This window comes from Oncorhynchus clarkii, chromosome 33 (genome assembly GCF_045791955.1).
Source record: "Oncorhynchus clarkii lewisi isolate Uvic-CL-2024 chromosome 33, UVic_Ocla_1.0, whole genome shotgun sequence".
Lineage (NCBI taxonomy): Eukaryota > Metazoa > Chordata > Actinopteri > Salmoniformes > Salmonidae > Oncorhynchus > Oncorhynchus clarkii.
This window is the reverse complement of record NC_092179.1, coordinates 1,434,289-1,446,981: the sequence shown is the minus strand read 5'-3', so window position 1 is coordinate 1,446,981 and position 12,693 is coordinate 1,434,289. Positions and strand designations below refer to the sequence as shown.

General features: G+C 43.0%; 1 protein-coding gene across 5 annotated transcripts in view; it reads left to right on the top strand.

The window, feature by feature from the left end:
• Window positions 1–12,693, top strand: part of LOC139392571 (endothelin-converting enzyme 2-like) — an 85,823-nt gene that overhangs the window by 37,702 nt on the left and 35,428 nt on the right. For all 5 annotated transcript variants that reach the window (XM_071140624.1, XM_071140623.1, XM_071140628.1 and 2 more), the window contains 3 exons: window positions 5,426–5,550; window positions 11,848–11,994; window positions 12,281–12,346. In XM_071140624.1, coding sequence (XP_070996725.1) covers window positions 5,426–5,550; window positions 11,848–11,994; window positions 12,281–12,346 — 338 coding nt within the window. The remainder of the gene's footprint in view (window positions 1–5,425; window positions 5,551–11,847; window positions 11,995–12,280; window positions 12,347–12,693) is intronic.

The window sequence follows — 12,693 nt, the reverse complement described above, 5'->3', positions numbered from 1 at the left end:
CCGTTAACATAATATCAAATTGATCAGAAATACAGTGTCGACATTGTTAATGTTGTAAATGACTATTGTACCTGGAAACGACAGATTTTTAATGGAATATCTACATAGGCGTACAGAGGCCCATTATCAGAAAGCATCACTCCTGTGTTCCAATGGCACATTGTGTTAGCTAATCCAAGTTTATCATTTTAAAAGGCTAATTGATCATTAGAAAACCCTTTTGCAATTATATTAGCACAGCTGAAAACCTTTGTTTTGATTAAAGAAGCAATACAACTTGCTGTCATAGTGAGGAGACCAAGGCACAGCGTGATATGAATACATCTTTTTTAATTAACGAAGAACACTAAACAAACTAACAAAACGAACGTGAAGCTAATACGAGTGCTGACATGCAACTACACAGACAATAACCCACAAAACCAAAATGGAAATGGCAACCTAAATAGGATCCCCAATCAGAGACAACGATAAACAGCTGTTTCTGATTGGGATCCAATTCAGGCCACCATAGACCTATAATAAACCTAGACTAACAAAACCCCTAGATATACAAAAAACCCTAGACAGGACAAACAAGCATACCCACCCTCGTCACACCCTGACCTGACCAAAATAAAACATAGAAAACTAAGGTCAGGGTGTGACACTTGCCTTCTTTAGACTAGTTGAGTATCTGGAGCATCAGCATTTGTGGGTTCGATTAAAGGATCAAAATGGACAGAAACAGCCCTTTCTTTCGAAACTTGTCAGTCTATTCTTGTACTGAGAAATGAAAGCTATTCCATGCGAGAAATTGCCAAGAAATGGAAGATCTCGGACAACGCTTCAAAGAACAGCGCAAACTGGATGGACAAAGAATGTGCTTTTCTTTCAAAAACAAGGACATTTCGAAGTGACGCCAAACTTTTGAATGGTAGTGTGGCTCCGATAAGTGTTTGGTGTGCTGTTTGTTTTCAACATGAAATAATTCAGCCCCTTAGAAATGCTTTTAACGACTCCCACGTCAGGGGTGCAGACACGTCAGGGGTACAGTTGAGCTGATATGTATTTTTTAAAGGCACTACAGGATAGTAGTTTGTCAAGTCGCCACACGCATTGGGACACAGTTCTGTCCGGAAAGCGAATATCTAGCTGAACAGGGCTATGGTCTGAGATAATGATGCTGCGATATTGGCTATTAGTTACAAAAGGAAGAATTCTATGGTCCAGCAGGGAAAAGTCAAGCCTAGAGTATGAGCGGTGTACTGGAGAGAAAAAGGAGTACTGTTTAGCACTGGGATTGCTCCTCCTGCATTGATCCCAAAAATTATATGATTCTAGAAATTAGTTGATTATTGCGCCTGATTTTGAAATCATATTGTTGGGCTTCGGTCTGGATCTGTCTCGACCTGGATGCAATACACATTTGAAATCTCCGCCCACTATAAAATGATGAGTTAAGGTCAGGAAGTGTTGCGATGAGGTCAGAGAGAAATTGTGTTTCATACCAATTAGGACCATAGAGGTTAGCCAGAATAACCTGTGTGCTAAACAATTTCCTCATCACTATAATATATCTGCCATTAGTATCTGAAATTACTCTGGAGGAGACAAACTGGGTGCATTTTCTGATAAGGATGGTTGCCTCTCTGGCCTTAGCACCAAAGTTGGAGTGAAATATTTGGTCTACCCATCCTCTTTAGTTTATCATGGTCGCTAGACCAGAAATGGGTCTCTTGGAGAAAAACAATGTCTGAACTTAAGGACTTAAGATGAGCGTAACACTCGGCTACACTTGACCACCTGGTTAATTCCTTTCACGTTCCAGCTGATAAATCATGTGGAGCCTAGAGTATATAGTAATCAGAAATGAATGTTAGTGCAATCACATGGCCAGTGTGCTGAAAGGTCAAAGTAATAAAATATAAAGAAAATAAAAAACTGCTAAGAACAACAAAATACTCAGAAGAAAAGCTTGGACCCCTATGCTGGCCTTCCCCCTGTTGGAAGGCTGCTATATTTACCTCTCCTAGACTAGAGCAAAATGCTACCATGTTAAACTGAACCTCTGTAGAGCTCTATCCAGGGCGAACATAATAACGTTTAAACCGACGGAAGGGATTCTGGAGGGAACCACCTCAGTTATCTAAGATAACTTATGTTTATTTAAAGTATAGTAAAACAATATATAAAAAATGTGGTATATGTTGTCCCCCCTAGTGATATACACTGCTCAAAAAAATAAAGGAAACACTTAAACAACACAATGTAACTCCAAGTCAATCACACTTCTGTGAAATCAAACTGTCCACTTAGGAAGCAACACTGATTGACAATAAATGTCACATGCTGTTGTGCAAATGGAATAGATAACAGGTGGAAATTATAGGCAATTAGCAAGACACCCCCAATAAAGGAGTGGTTCTGCAGGTGGTGACCACAGACCACTTCTCAGTTCCTATGCTTCCTGGCTGATGTTTTGGTCACTTTTGAATTCTGTCAGTGCTTACACTCTAGTGGTAGCATGAGATGGATTCTACAACCCACACAAGTGGCTCAGGTAGTGCAGCTCATCCAGGATGGCACATCAATGCGAGCTGTGGCAAGAAGGTTTGCTGTGTATGTCAGCGTAGTGTCCAGAGCATGGAGGCGCTACCAGGAGACAGGCCAGTACATCAGGAGACGTGGAGGAGGCCGTAGGAGGGCAACAACCCAGCAGCAGGACCGCTACCTCCGCCTTTGTGCAAGGAGGAGCAGGAGGAGCACTGCTAGAGCCCTGCAAAATGACCTCCAGCAGGCCACAAATGTCCATGTGTCTGCTCAAATGGTCAGAAACAGACTCCATGAGGGTGGTATGAGGGCCCGACGTCCACAGGTGGGGGTTGTGCTTACAGCCCAACACCGTGCAGGACGTTTGGCATTTGCCAGAGAACACCAAGATTGGCAAATTCGCCACTGGCGCCCTGTGCTCTTCACAGATGAAAGCAGGTTCACACTGAGCACATGTGACAGACGTGACAGAGTCTGGAGACACCGTGGAGAACGTTCTGCTGCCTGCAACATCCTCCAGCATGACCGGTTTGTCAGTCATGGTGTGGGGTGGTATTTCTTTGGGGGGCCGCACAGCCCTCCATGTGCTCGCCAGAGGTAGCCTGACTGCCATTAGGTACCGAGATGAGCTCCTCAGACCCCTTGTGAGACCATATGCTGGTGTGGTTGGCCCTGGGTTCCTCCTAATGCAAGACAATGCTAGACCTCATGTGGCTGGAGTGTGTCAGTAGTTCCTGCAAGAGGAAGGCATTGATGCTATGGACTTGCCCGCCTGTTCCCCAGACCTAAATCCAATTGAGCACATCTGGGGGGACATGTCTCGCTCCATCCATCAACGCCACGTTGCACCACAGACTGTCCAGGAGCATGCCCAGGCGTTGTAGGGAGGTCATACAGGCACGTGGAGGCCACACACACTACTGAGCCTCATTTTGACTTGTTTTAAGGACATTACATCAAAGTTGGATCAGCCTGTAGTGTGGTTTTCCACTTTATTTTGAGTGTGACTCCAAATCCAGACCTCCATGGGTTGATAAATTTGATTTCCATTGATCATTTTTGTGTGATTTTGTTGTCAGCACATTCCACTACGTAAAGAAAAAATTAATTCAGATCTAGGATGTGTTATTTTAGTGTTCCCTTTATTTTTTGAGCAGTGTATGTCCCAGCAACTTGGCTAATTATTACCCTGCCACCTAGCACCATTGCTGTACAGCGCCAGCTAGTTGGTAAAAGCTAATTGTGCCATGTATTGTAAATAAAATGCTATTCAAACTATATTGTCCTTGTGAGAATGTCACCCTATACATGTCCTTGTCCATGTATACATATACATGTCACCCTATACCATCCTTGTTCATAACATTAAGTTACTGGATACATTTTTTGGGGGGGCAGCAGGGTGGAGGCACGTTTCTAATCAAGATATGAATTCACTAGTTGGTCCTTGGTCGTGTTAGCATGTCTAGATCAGGGTCACAGTATGTGCCCACAATGGCTAGTTAGTATTATGTTGCCTGTCCTCCTGTGGATGTAGGTGTGCGACAATGTATTCTTTGGCCTTGGTTGGGTCTAAGAAGGGAGTAATGATCTTCAGTACAGCTGGGTAAAGAATGCCGAACTAGGTGTCCAGACAGCGGTGTAGGAGCCCCCTCACCTCGTTGACTGACCTCTTCTTCATGACTGCCGCTGTATGAATATGTGAATATTTTGGCTGTCGTGGGTGATGGGAGCCGCTCGCACTGTCTTACGGAAGACATCCTCCTTCTCCTGAAGGTAATGGAATTTAACTACTACGGGTCTGGGCGGATACCCATTCTTCGGTGCAGACTGTATGCTTCTGTGCGCACGGTCAAGGGTGGGGGCGTAATCGAGGCCTAGAATTTCCTGTAGCAGTTTAGCCATGAACAGGGTAAGCCGCATTCCGCCTACGGTCTCGAGTCCATCTCTCACGCCGAAAATGCGACCTTTCCACCAGCGCTGTCTGTTCTCAAGGTCCTCATCCTTGGAAGTGAGTTTGATGACATCTGATGATAGCTGGGTGACTTGCTCTTCCAGTGTCACCACTTTGTCTGAGTAAATATTTGCCCCATCTACCATGATATTCAGACCGGTGTCATGTCGCGCCAAGTATTCGTTAACGGAGTCAAACTTTATGTAGACCTCGGTGGCAAGAATAGCTATTTGTGCAGATAGGTCAGTGGATAATGACTCCACCTTAGACAGCACAGTCTGTTCAGATTTAATGATAGCTGCATTCCCATGGATAGTTCGGGGGGGATCAGAGTCTGTCAGCTGAGCCCGAGGCTTCAGCAGAGGCCTGCTCCTTTTTGACCCACGGCCGTTGTTGTCTCGACATTTTACGATTAGAAAGCCAAATATTTCAGGAAAAAAAGACAAATGAGTAAATTGGGTTTGATTCCAAATTGTTACAAAATGAACATGGTGGGGAGGTATTAATAATAAATTGTTCACCCTGGATCAGAGCACGGAGAAAACACGTCTTTACATGTTGCTGCTCACCAGCGCCCCCCGGTTTACCGTTTATCTCTGGATTCATTGTTGGAGTAGAGGACATTGTGCATTTCAGGGAAAATACTAACCTAATGTTTATATTCCAGGACATATTAGCTAGCAACAGCAAGCTAGCTAGCTAAATTGCAATAAATGTTTAATGCTTTTCAACTTGTCCCCAAATTAATATAATTGGTTCAGAGTTTGTTTTGATATTTCAACCTGAGTGTCCTGATCGTGTCTGGTGTGGGGGTACAAAATCAACATGCATGTGTCCGGTTTGATCAGCATGTCACATAATCACATTAACCTCTGTTCTCCTCCTCCTCATCCATCTTTTCATCTTCTTCCCTCCCCCTCTTTTTCTCTTCTACTTTAGAGAACGGCACGTTCAACTCCAGCAGTGACGCCGAGAGGAAGACCCAGTTCTACTATCTGTCCTGTCTCAACGAGCAGCACATCGAGGAGCTGGGAGCCACGCCCCTCATTGACCTCATCGCAAAGGTCAGCTTTGCTTCAGACACCGCCCCCTTCACACACACACACACTGCATCCCAATAAACTCTCATGTATCCAAAAGTGTGTATACTTCAAGGATTTGAAAGGGAATGGTTTGTACATGGAAACTCCCTCTAGGCCAGTGGCCACCAACCTTTTCTGAGTCAAGATCCCTTTCTAAGTCAAAATGCAAGCCTATGCAACATTAATAAATGAAAAACAGTTCTGTAGTAATGAGGTTTGTGCAGTAGGCTATAGACACAGTACATTTTCACTCCGTATTGGCTATGCTTGAATTGCCCTGCCAATATTGATCTTCTCAGACCACTGTATATGATCACACTGGTAACAGATAGCTGTGCCTCACAAGTAGTACAATCTGTTAAGTGAGCACAATATGAATACAGTGGGGCAAAAAAGTATTTAGTCAGCCACCAATTGTGCAAGTTCTCCCATTTAAAAAGATGAGAGGCCTGTAATTTTCATCATAGGTACACTATGACAGACAAACTATGACAGACAAAATGAGAAAACAAAATCCAGAAAATCACATTATAGGATTTTTAATTAATTTATTTGCAAATTATGGTGGAAAATAAGTATTTGGTCAATAACAAGTTTATCTCAATACTTTGTTATATACCCTTTGTTGGCAATGACAGAGGTCAAACGTTTTCTGTAAGTCTTCACAAGGTTTTCACACACTGTTGCTGGTATTTTGGCCCATTCCTCGATGCAGAGCTCCTCTAGAGCAGTGATGTTTTGGGGCTGTTGCTGGGCAACACAGACTTTCAACTCCCTCCAAAGATTTTCTATGGGGTTGAGATCTGGAGACTGGCTAGGCCACTAGCCTAGTCGTCCTGGTCCCTTTGCAGAAAAACAGCCCCAAAGCATGATGTTTCCACCCCCATGCTTCACAGCAGGTATGGTGTTCTTTGGATGCAACTCAGCATTCTTTGTCCTCCAAACACAACGAGTTGAGTTTTTACCAAAAAGTTATATTTTGGTTTCATCTGACCATATGACATTCTCCCAATCTTCTTCTGAATCATCCAAATGCTCTCTAGCAAACTTCAGACAGGCCTGGACATGTACTGGCTTAAGCAGGGGGACACGTCTGGCACTGCAGGATTTGAGTCCCTGGCGACAGTCTTCCCAGTCTGGTGCAGGTCTACAATTTTGTTTCTGGTGTCCTTTGACAGCTCTTTGGTCTTGGCCATAGTGGAGTTTGGAGTGTGACTGTTTGAGGTTGTGGACAGGTGTCTTTTATACTGATAACAAGTTCAAACAGGTGCCATTTAATACAGGTAACGAGTGGAGGACAGAGGAGCCTCTTAAAGAAGTTGTTACAGGTCTGTGAGAGCCAGAAATCTTGCTTGTTTGTAGGTGACCAAATACTTATTTTCCACCATAATTTGCAAATAAATTCATTAAAAAATCCTACAATGTGATTTTTTTTCTAATTTTCTCTGTCATAGTTGAAGTGTACCTATGATGAAAATTACAGGCCCTCATCTTTTTAAGTGGGAGAACTTGCACAATTGGTGGCTGACTAAATACTTTTTTGCCCCACTGTGTGTGTGTGATATATATATATATATATATATATATATACAGATACAGTTGAAGTCGGAAGTTTACATACACCTTTGCCAAATACATTTAAACTCAGTTTTTCACAATTCCTGACATTTAATCCTAGAAACTCCTAGTAAAAATTCCCTGTTTTAGGTCAGTTAGGATCACCACTTTATTTTAAGAATGTGAAATGTCGGAATAATAGTCGAGAGGATGATTTATTTCAGCTTTTATTTCTTTCATCACATTTCCAGTGGGTCAGGAGTTTACATACACTCAATTAGTGTTTGGTAGCTGGTGTAACGGAGTCAGGTTTGTATGCCTCCTTGCTCCCACATGCTTTTTCAGTTCTGCCCACACATTTTCTATAGGGTTGAGGCCAGGGCTTTGTGATGGCCACTCCAATACCTTGACTTTGTTGTCCTTAAACCATTTTGGCACAACTTTGGAAGTATGCTTGGGGTTATTGTCCATTTGGAAGACCCATTTGCAACCAAGCGTTAACTTCCTGATTGATGTCTTGAGATGTTGCTGCAATATATCCACATAATTTTCTTTCCTCGTGATGTCATCTTTTTTTGTGAAATGCACCAGTCCCTCCTGCAGCAAAGCACCCCCACAACATGATGCGGCCACCCCCGTGCTTCACGGTTGGGATGGTGTTCTTCGGCTTGCAAGCGTCCCCCTTTTTCCTCCAAATATAATGATGGTCATTATGGCCAAACAGTTATATTTTTGTTTCATCAGACCAGAGGACATTTCTCCAAAAAGTACAATCTTTGTCCCCGTGTTCAGTTACAAACCGTAGTCTGGATTTTTTATGGTGGTTTTGGAGAAGTGGCTTCTTCCTTGCAGAGCAGCCTTTCAGGTTATGTCAATATAGGACCCATTTTACTGTGGATATAGATGGTTTTGTACCTGTTTCCTTCAGCATCTTCAGAAGGTCCTTTGATGTTGTTCTGGGATTTATTTGCACTTTTCGCACCAAAGTATGTTCATCTCTAGGAGACAGAACGCGTCTCCTTCCTGAGCAGTATGGCGCCTGCCTGGTCCCATAGTGTTTATACCTGCGTACTATTGGTTGTACAGATGAACGTGGTACCTTCAGGCGTTTTGAAATTGCTCCCAAGAATGAACCAGACTTGTGGAGGTCTACAATTGTTTTTCTGAGGTCTTGGCTGATTTCTTTTGATTTTCCCATGATGTCAAGCAAAGAGGCACAGAGTTTGAAGGTAGACCTTGAAATACATCCACAGGTACACCTCCAATTGACCCAAATTATGTCAATTAGCCTATCAGAAGCTTCCAAAGCAATTACATAACTTTCTGGAATTTTCAAAGCTGTTTAAAGGCACAGTCAACTTAGTGTATGTAATCTTCTAACCCACTGGAATTGTGATACAGTGAAATAATCTGTCTGTTAACAACTGTTGGAAACATTACTTGTGTCATGCACAAAGTAGATGTCCTAACTGACTTGCCAAAACTATAGTTTTTTTAAGAAACATTTTGTGGAGTTGAAAAATGAGAAAAACAAGACACCGCCCCCTTCACACAAAATGTTTCTTAAACTTCCGACTTCGTGTGTGTGTGTGTATGTATGTATATATGTATATAATATTTTGTTTTATTGGACTTATTGCCTGCATCTGATGGTCAGTCTGAGAGGAGGGAGGGAGCAGCGGTGAGGCTGCCTCTTACCCCGACTTACAGTCCCTTCGCTCTCCCTCCTTCCACTGAGAGAAGAGGAAAGTCTTCCAGCTGATGGCGAAACTCAAGTACCACTCATGCACCAATTCATGTTGTTACTCCTATGACAATAGAAAGTGAAATATTCCTTTATTTTAAAAGACACAAGCCGCTAATAGTAACAACGCAAGCTTATCGGAAACACTTTGCAATACTCATTCATTCCAGCTGCAGTGCTGGTTGTAGTGTGAGTGGAAGTAAGAAGAACACACATTTTTGGGGCTTATAAAGGTGTTGAACAAAGTGTTGCCATAAAAAAGAGCAGCTCTTTTCTGTATTCGTTGAGTCTCTCTAGTGCACATATGTCAGAGTCAAGGCCCGCGGGCCACATCCGGCCCGCAAGAAGGTTTTTTACGGCCCCTGGGATGATCTTGATTTATTATTAGAACCGGCCCGCAGCAAGCCGGCAGCCCGCAGATCTTTTACACGCACCAATACTACATTTCCCACAATGCAAAGGTGACGCACCGAGCAGTAGGCTGCTTCATTTCAATATTTATTGGCACAGCAGTCGTCAGCATCACAGTAAAATTAACTTTCAGATACCCATCAAAAATGGCAAAACGGAAGGTGGATACTGAGAACCGGGGGTTTCAAACAAGGTGGGAGTCGGAGTATATGTTCACGAAGGTAGCTGGAAAACCTGTGTGTCTTCTGTGTGGAGAAAGTGTGGCGGTACTGAAAGAGTATAATCTGAGACGACATTATGAAACGAAACACGCGGACAAAAACAAGAATATGGACATGGAACAAAGGCTACAAAAGGCAGAGGAATTAAAACGAGGCCTCAAATCTCGACAGGCTCTGTTCAAAAAAGCCAAATCACAAGGCCAGGCTGCTGTCAAGGCCAGTTTTATTTTGGCAGAAGAGATCGCTAAATCAGCCCGGCCATTTACGGAGGGGGATTTCATCAAAAACTGCATGATTAAAGTTTGTGACGAAGTTTGCCCAGAAAAAAGGCAACTCTTTTTAAATGTGAGTCTGAGCAGAAACACCATTGCCGAGAGAGTAGACCAGTTGTCCATCAATCTAAAAGAGCAGCTTGTGAAAAAGGGAAAAGATTTTATTGCATATTCCTTGGCTGTGGATGAGAGCACCGACATTTCTGACATTGCCCAGTTGTCAATTTTCATCCGCGGAGTGGACTCCAACCTAAGCGTGACAGAGGAGTTTTTGGCTTTACGTCCTATGCATGGCACAACTACGGGGCATGATTTGTATGAAGAGGTGTCAAGATGTGTAAATGAGATGGAGCTGCCTTGGGAAAAACTCGTGGGTTTGACAACCGACGGAGCACCTGCGATGTGTGGACACAGGAGCGGACTGGTGGCGAAGATACGGGAAAAGATGCAAGAGGAAAACGCGACAGGTGAGCTGACAGCTTATCATTGTATCATACACCAGGAAGCGTTGTGCGGTAAAGCCTTGAAAATGGAGCATGTAATGAGCATCATCACGCGCACAGTTAACTTTATCAGAGCCAAAGGTTTGAATCACCGCCAGTTCAAGGCATTTCTGACGGAGTTAGAAACGGAGCATGGTGATTTGCCTTATCACACAGAGGTGCGATGGCTAAGCCAGGGAAAGGTGCTTCAAAGATGTTTCGAGCTTCGTGAGGAGATTTGTCTGTTCTTGGACAGCAAAGGGAAAGACACAACACAACTCCGAGACGAAATGTTTCTGTGTGAAATGGCTTTTCTGTGTGACATTACGAGTCATCTGAATGCAATAAACTTGCAGCTGCAGGGTCGGGATCGTGTCATCTCTGATATGTACAGTACAGTGAAGGCATTTAAAACCAAACTGACTCTGTGGGAGACGCAGATGCGGAAAGAAAATTTGAGCCACTTTCCCAGCTGCCAGACCATGAAAGAGAAGCTCTCTACCAGTGCGTTCCCGAGCACACAGTTGGCTGATAAAATAGGTATGCTTGCCGCTGACTTTCGACGCCGATTTGCTGACTTTGAAGCACAAAAAAGCAGGTTGGAACTGCTCGGTAACCCATTTGCTGTTGACGTGGAAAGCTCACCACCAAACCTCCAAATGGAGTTGATTGACCTCCAATGCAATGATGCACTGAGGGCAAAATATGCGGCAGTGGGTGCTGCGGAGTTCGCCCGTTTCCTCCCCGGCACAATGCCCCAGCTGCGCATCCAGGCTGCTCAAACGTTGTCTATGTTTGGCAGCACATACCTGTGTGAACAACTGTTTTCTTTGATGAACCTGAACAAAACATCACACAGAAGTCGACTTACTGCTGAACACCTCCACTCAATTCTGAGGATTTCTTCAGCTCAGAGCCTTACCCCGAACATTGATGAACTTGTGGAAAAGATGGGACACCACCAAGTATCACCCTCAACCTCAAACAAGTGAACATTACTGTGCAATCACATATTTAGAGTTTTTACTCAGTTCAAGTTTAAAAGTTAAAATTTAATATTTGTTTTCACTGCATGTTACTTCTCCTTAAACAAAGTGTTGTTTTTGATTAATAGATTTTTGCACTTTATTTTTTTGTATTTCAATCCAATTATATTTTAAAAATATTTCAGTTGAGTGGATGATAGAAAATTGCTATTATTGTTTTTTCTTTGAAGTAAATTTAGCCCACTTTTGCTAAAATAGAAAATATAGTCTACTGATGGTGCCTTGAATACCGGTTTCTTTCATTTAATGTTCATGTTATGGGGATATTTATATAAAGGAAATTTGTCTTTTGTGTCTGTTGAAAATTAAAGATTACTGACAGAGCCATAAGAAAATATTGCTTTATTTATCTGATCATATTGTAATATATTTGTTAGGTTTTCAGTAGGTTCAATTAGGTTCACTAGACTATATGCGTCATTTAAAAATTTTTCAATGAACATTCGAACAGTCCGGCCCTCGTCTTGTAGCTGATTTTTTTATTTGGCCCTCCGTCCATTTGACTTTGACACCCCTGCTCTAGTGTGTGTGTGTGTGTGTTTGCAGACAGGGGGCTGGAACATCACAGGGCCCTGGGAGAAGGACAACTTCATGGAAGTTCTGAAGACTGTGTCGGGCCCCTACCGTGCCCAGCCCTTCTTCACCATCGGAGTCAGCGTGGACCCCAAGAATTCCAACAGCAATGTCATCCAGGTCAGCTGCTCTGGCTCTGGGTCTTTTTAAATGAAATATATGTGTACTAGCATGCACAAACAAACATATAGGCATGCATGCATAGACACAGACAGACACACGTGGGCACACGTAGACAGACGTACACGTGCACATGCACGCACACGCACACACACACACACACACATATTTTAAGCTTTTATATAATAACAGGTGCCGAATATGATAGTGAATGGACTCCGTACACTGCAATTCATTCTTCCTTATGATTAGTGTGTTTGCTCACCTTTTGATGCATTTCTGCCAGGTGGATCAATCAGGGCTGTTCCTCCCCTCGCGGGACTATTACCTCAACAAGACAGCCAATGAGAAGGTGAGTAAAGTTCAGGTGGGTGGGGGCCAGCTAGTACATGTGTGGTCTTTTCCTACCTATGGCTGTCAACATGAGGTACCATAATACATTAAAATACAGTAAATTACTGTCACAGGAGGCTGCTGAGTGGAGGACAGCTCATAATAATGGCTGGAATTTAGTAAATGGAATTGCATCAAACAAATGTAAACCATGTGTTTGATTTGTTGGATACCATTCCATTGATTCTGTTCCAGCTATTACTATGAGCCTGTCTTCCCCAGTTTATTTATTATCCAAAGCTTAGGAATTTCGTTCAAAATGTCAAGCTTCACAACATCATTAAAACACAAAATATCAACATGTAG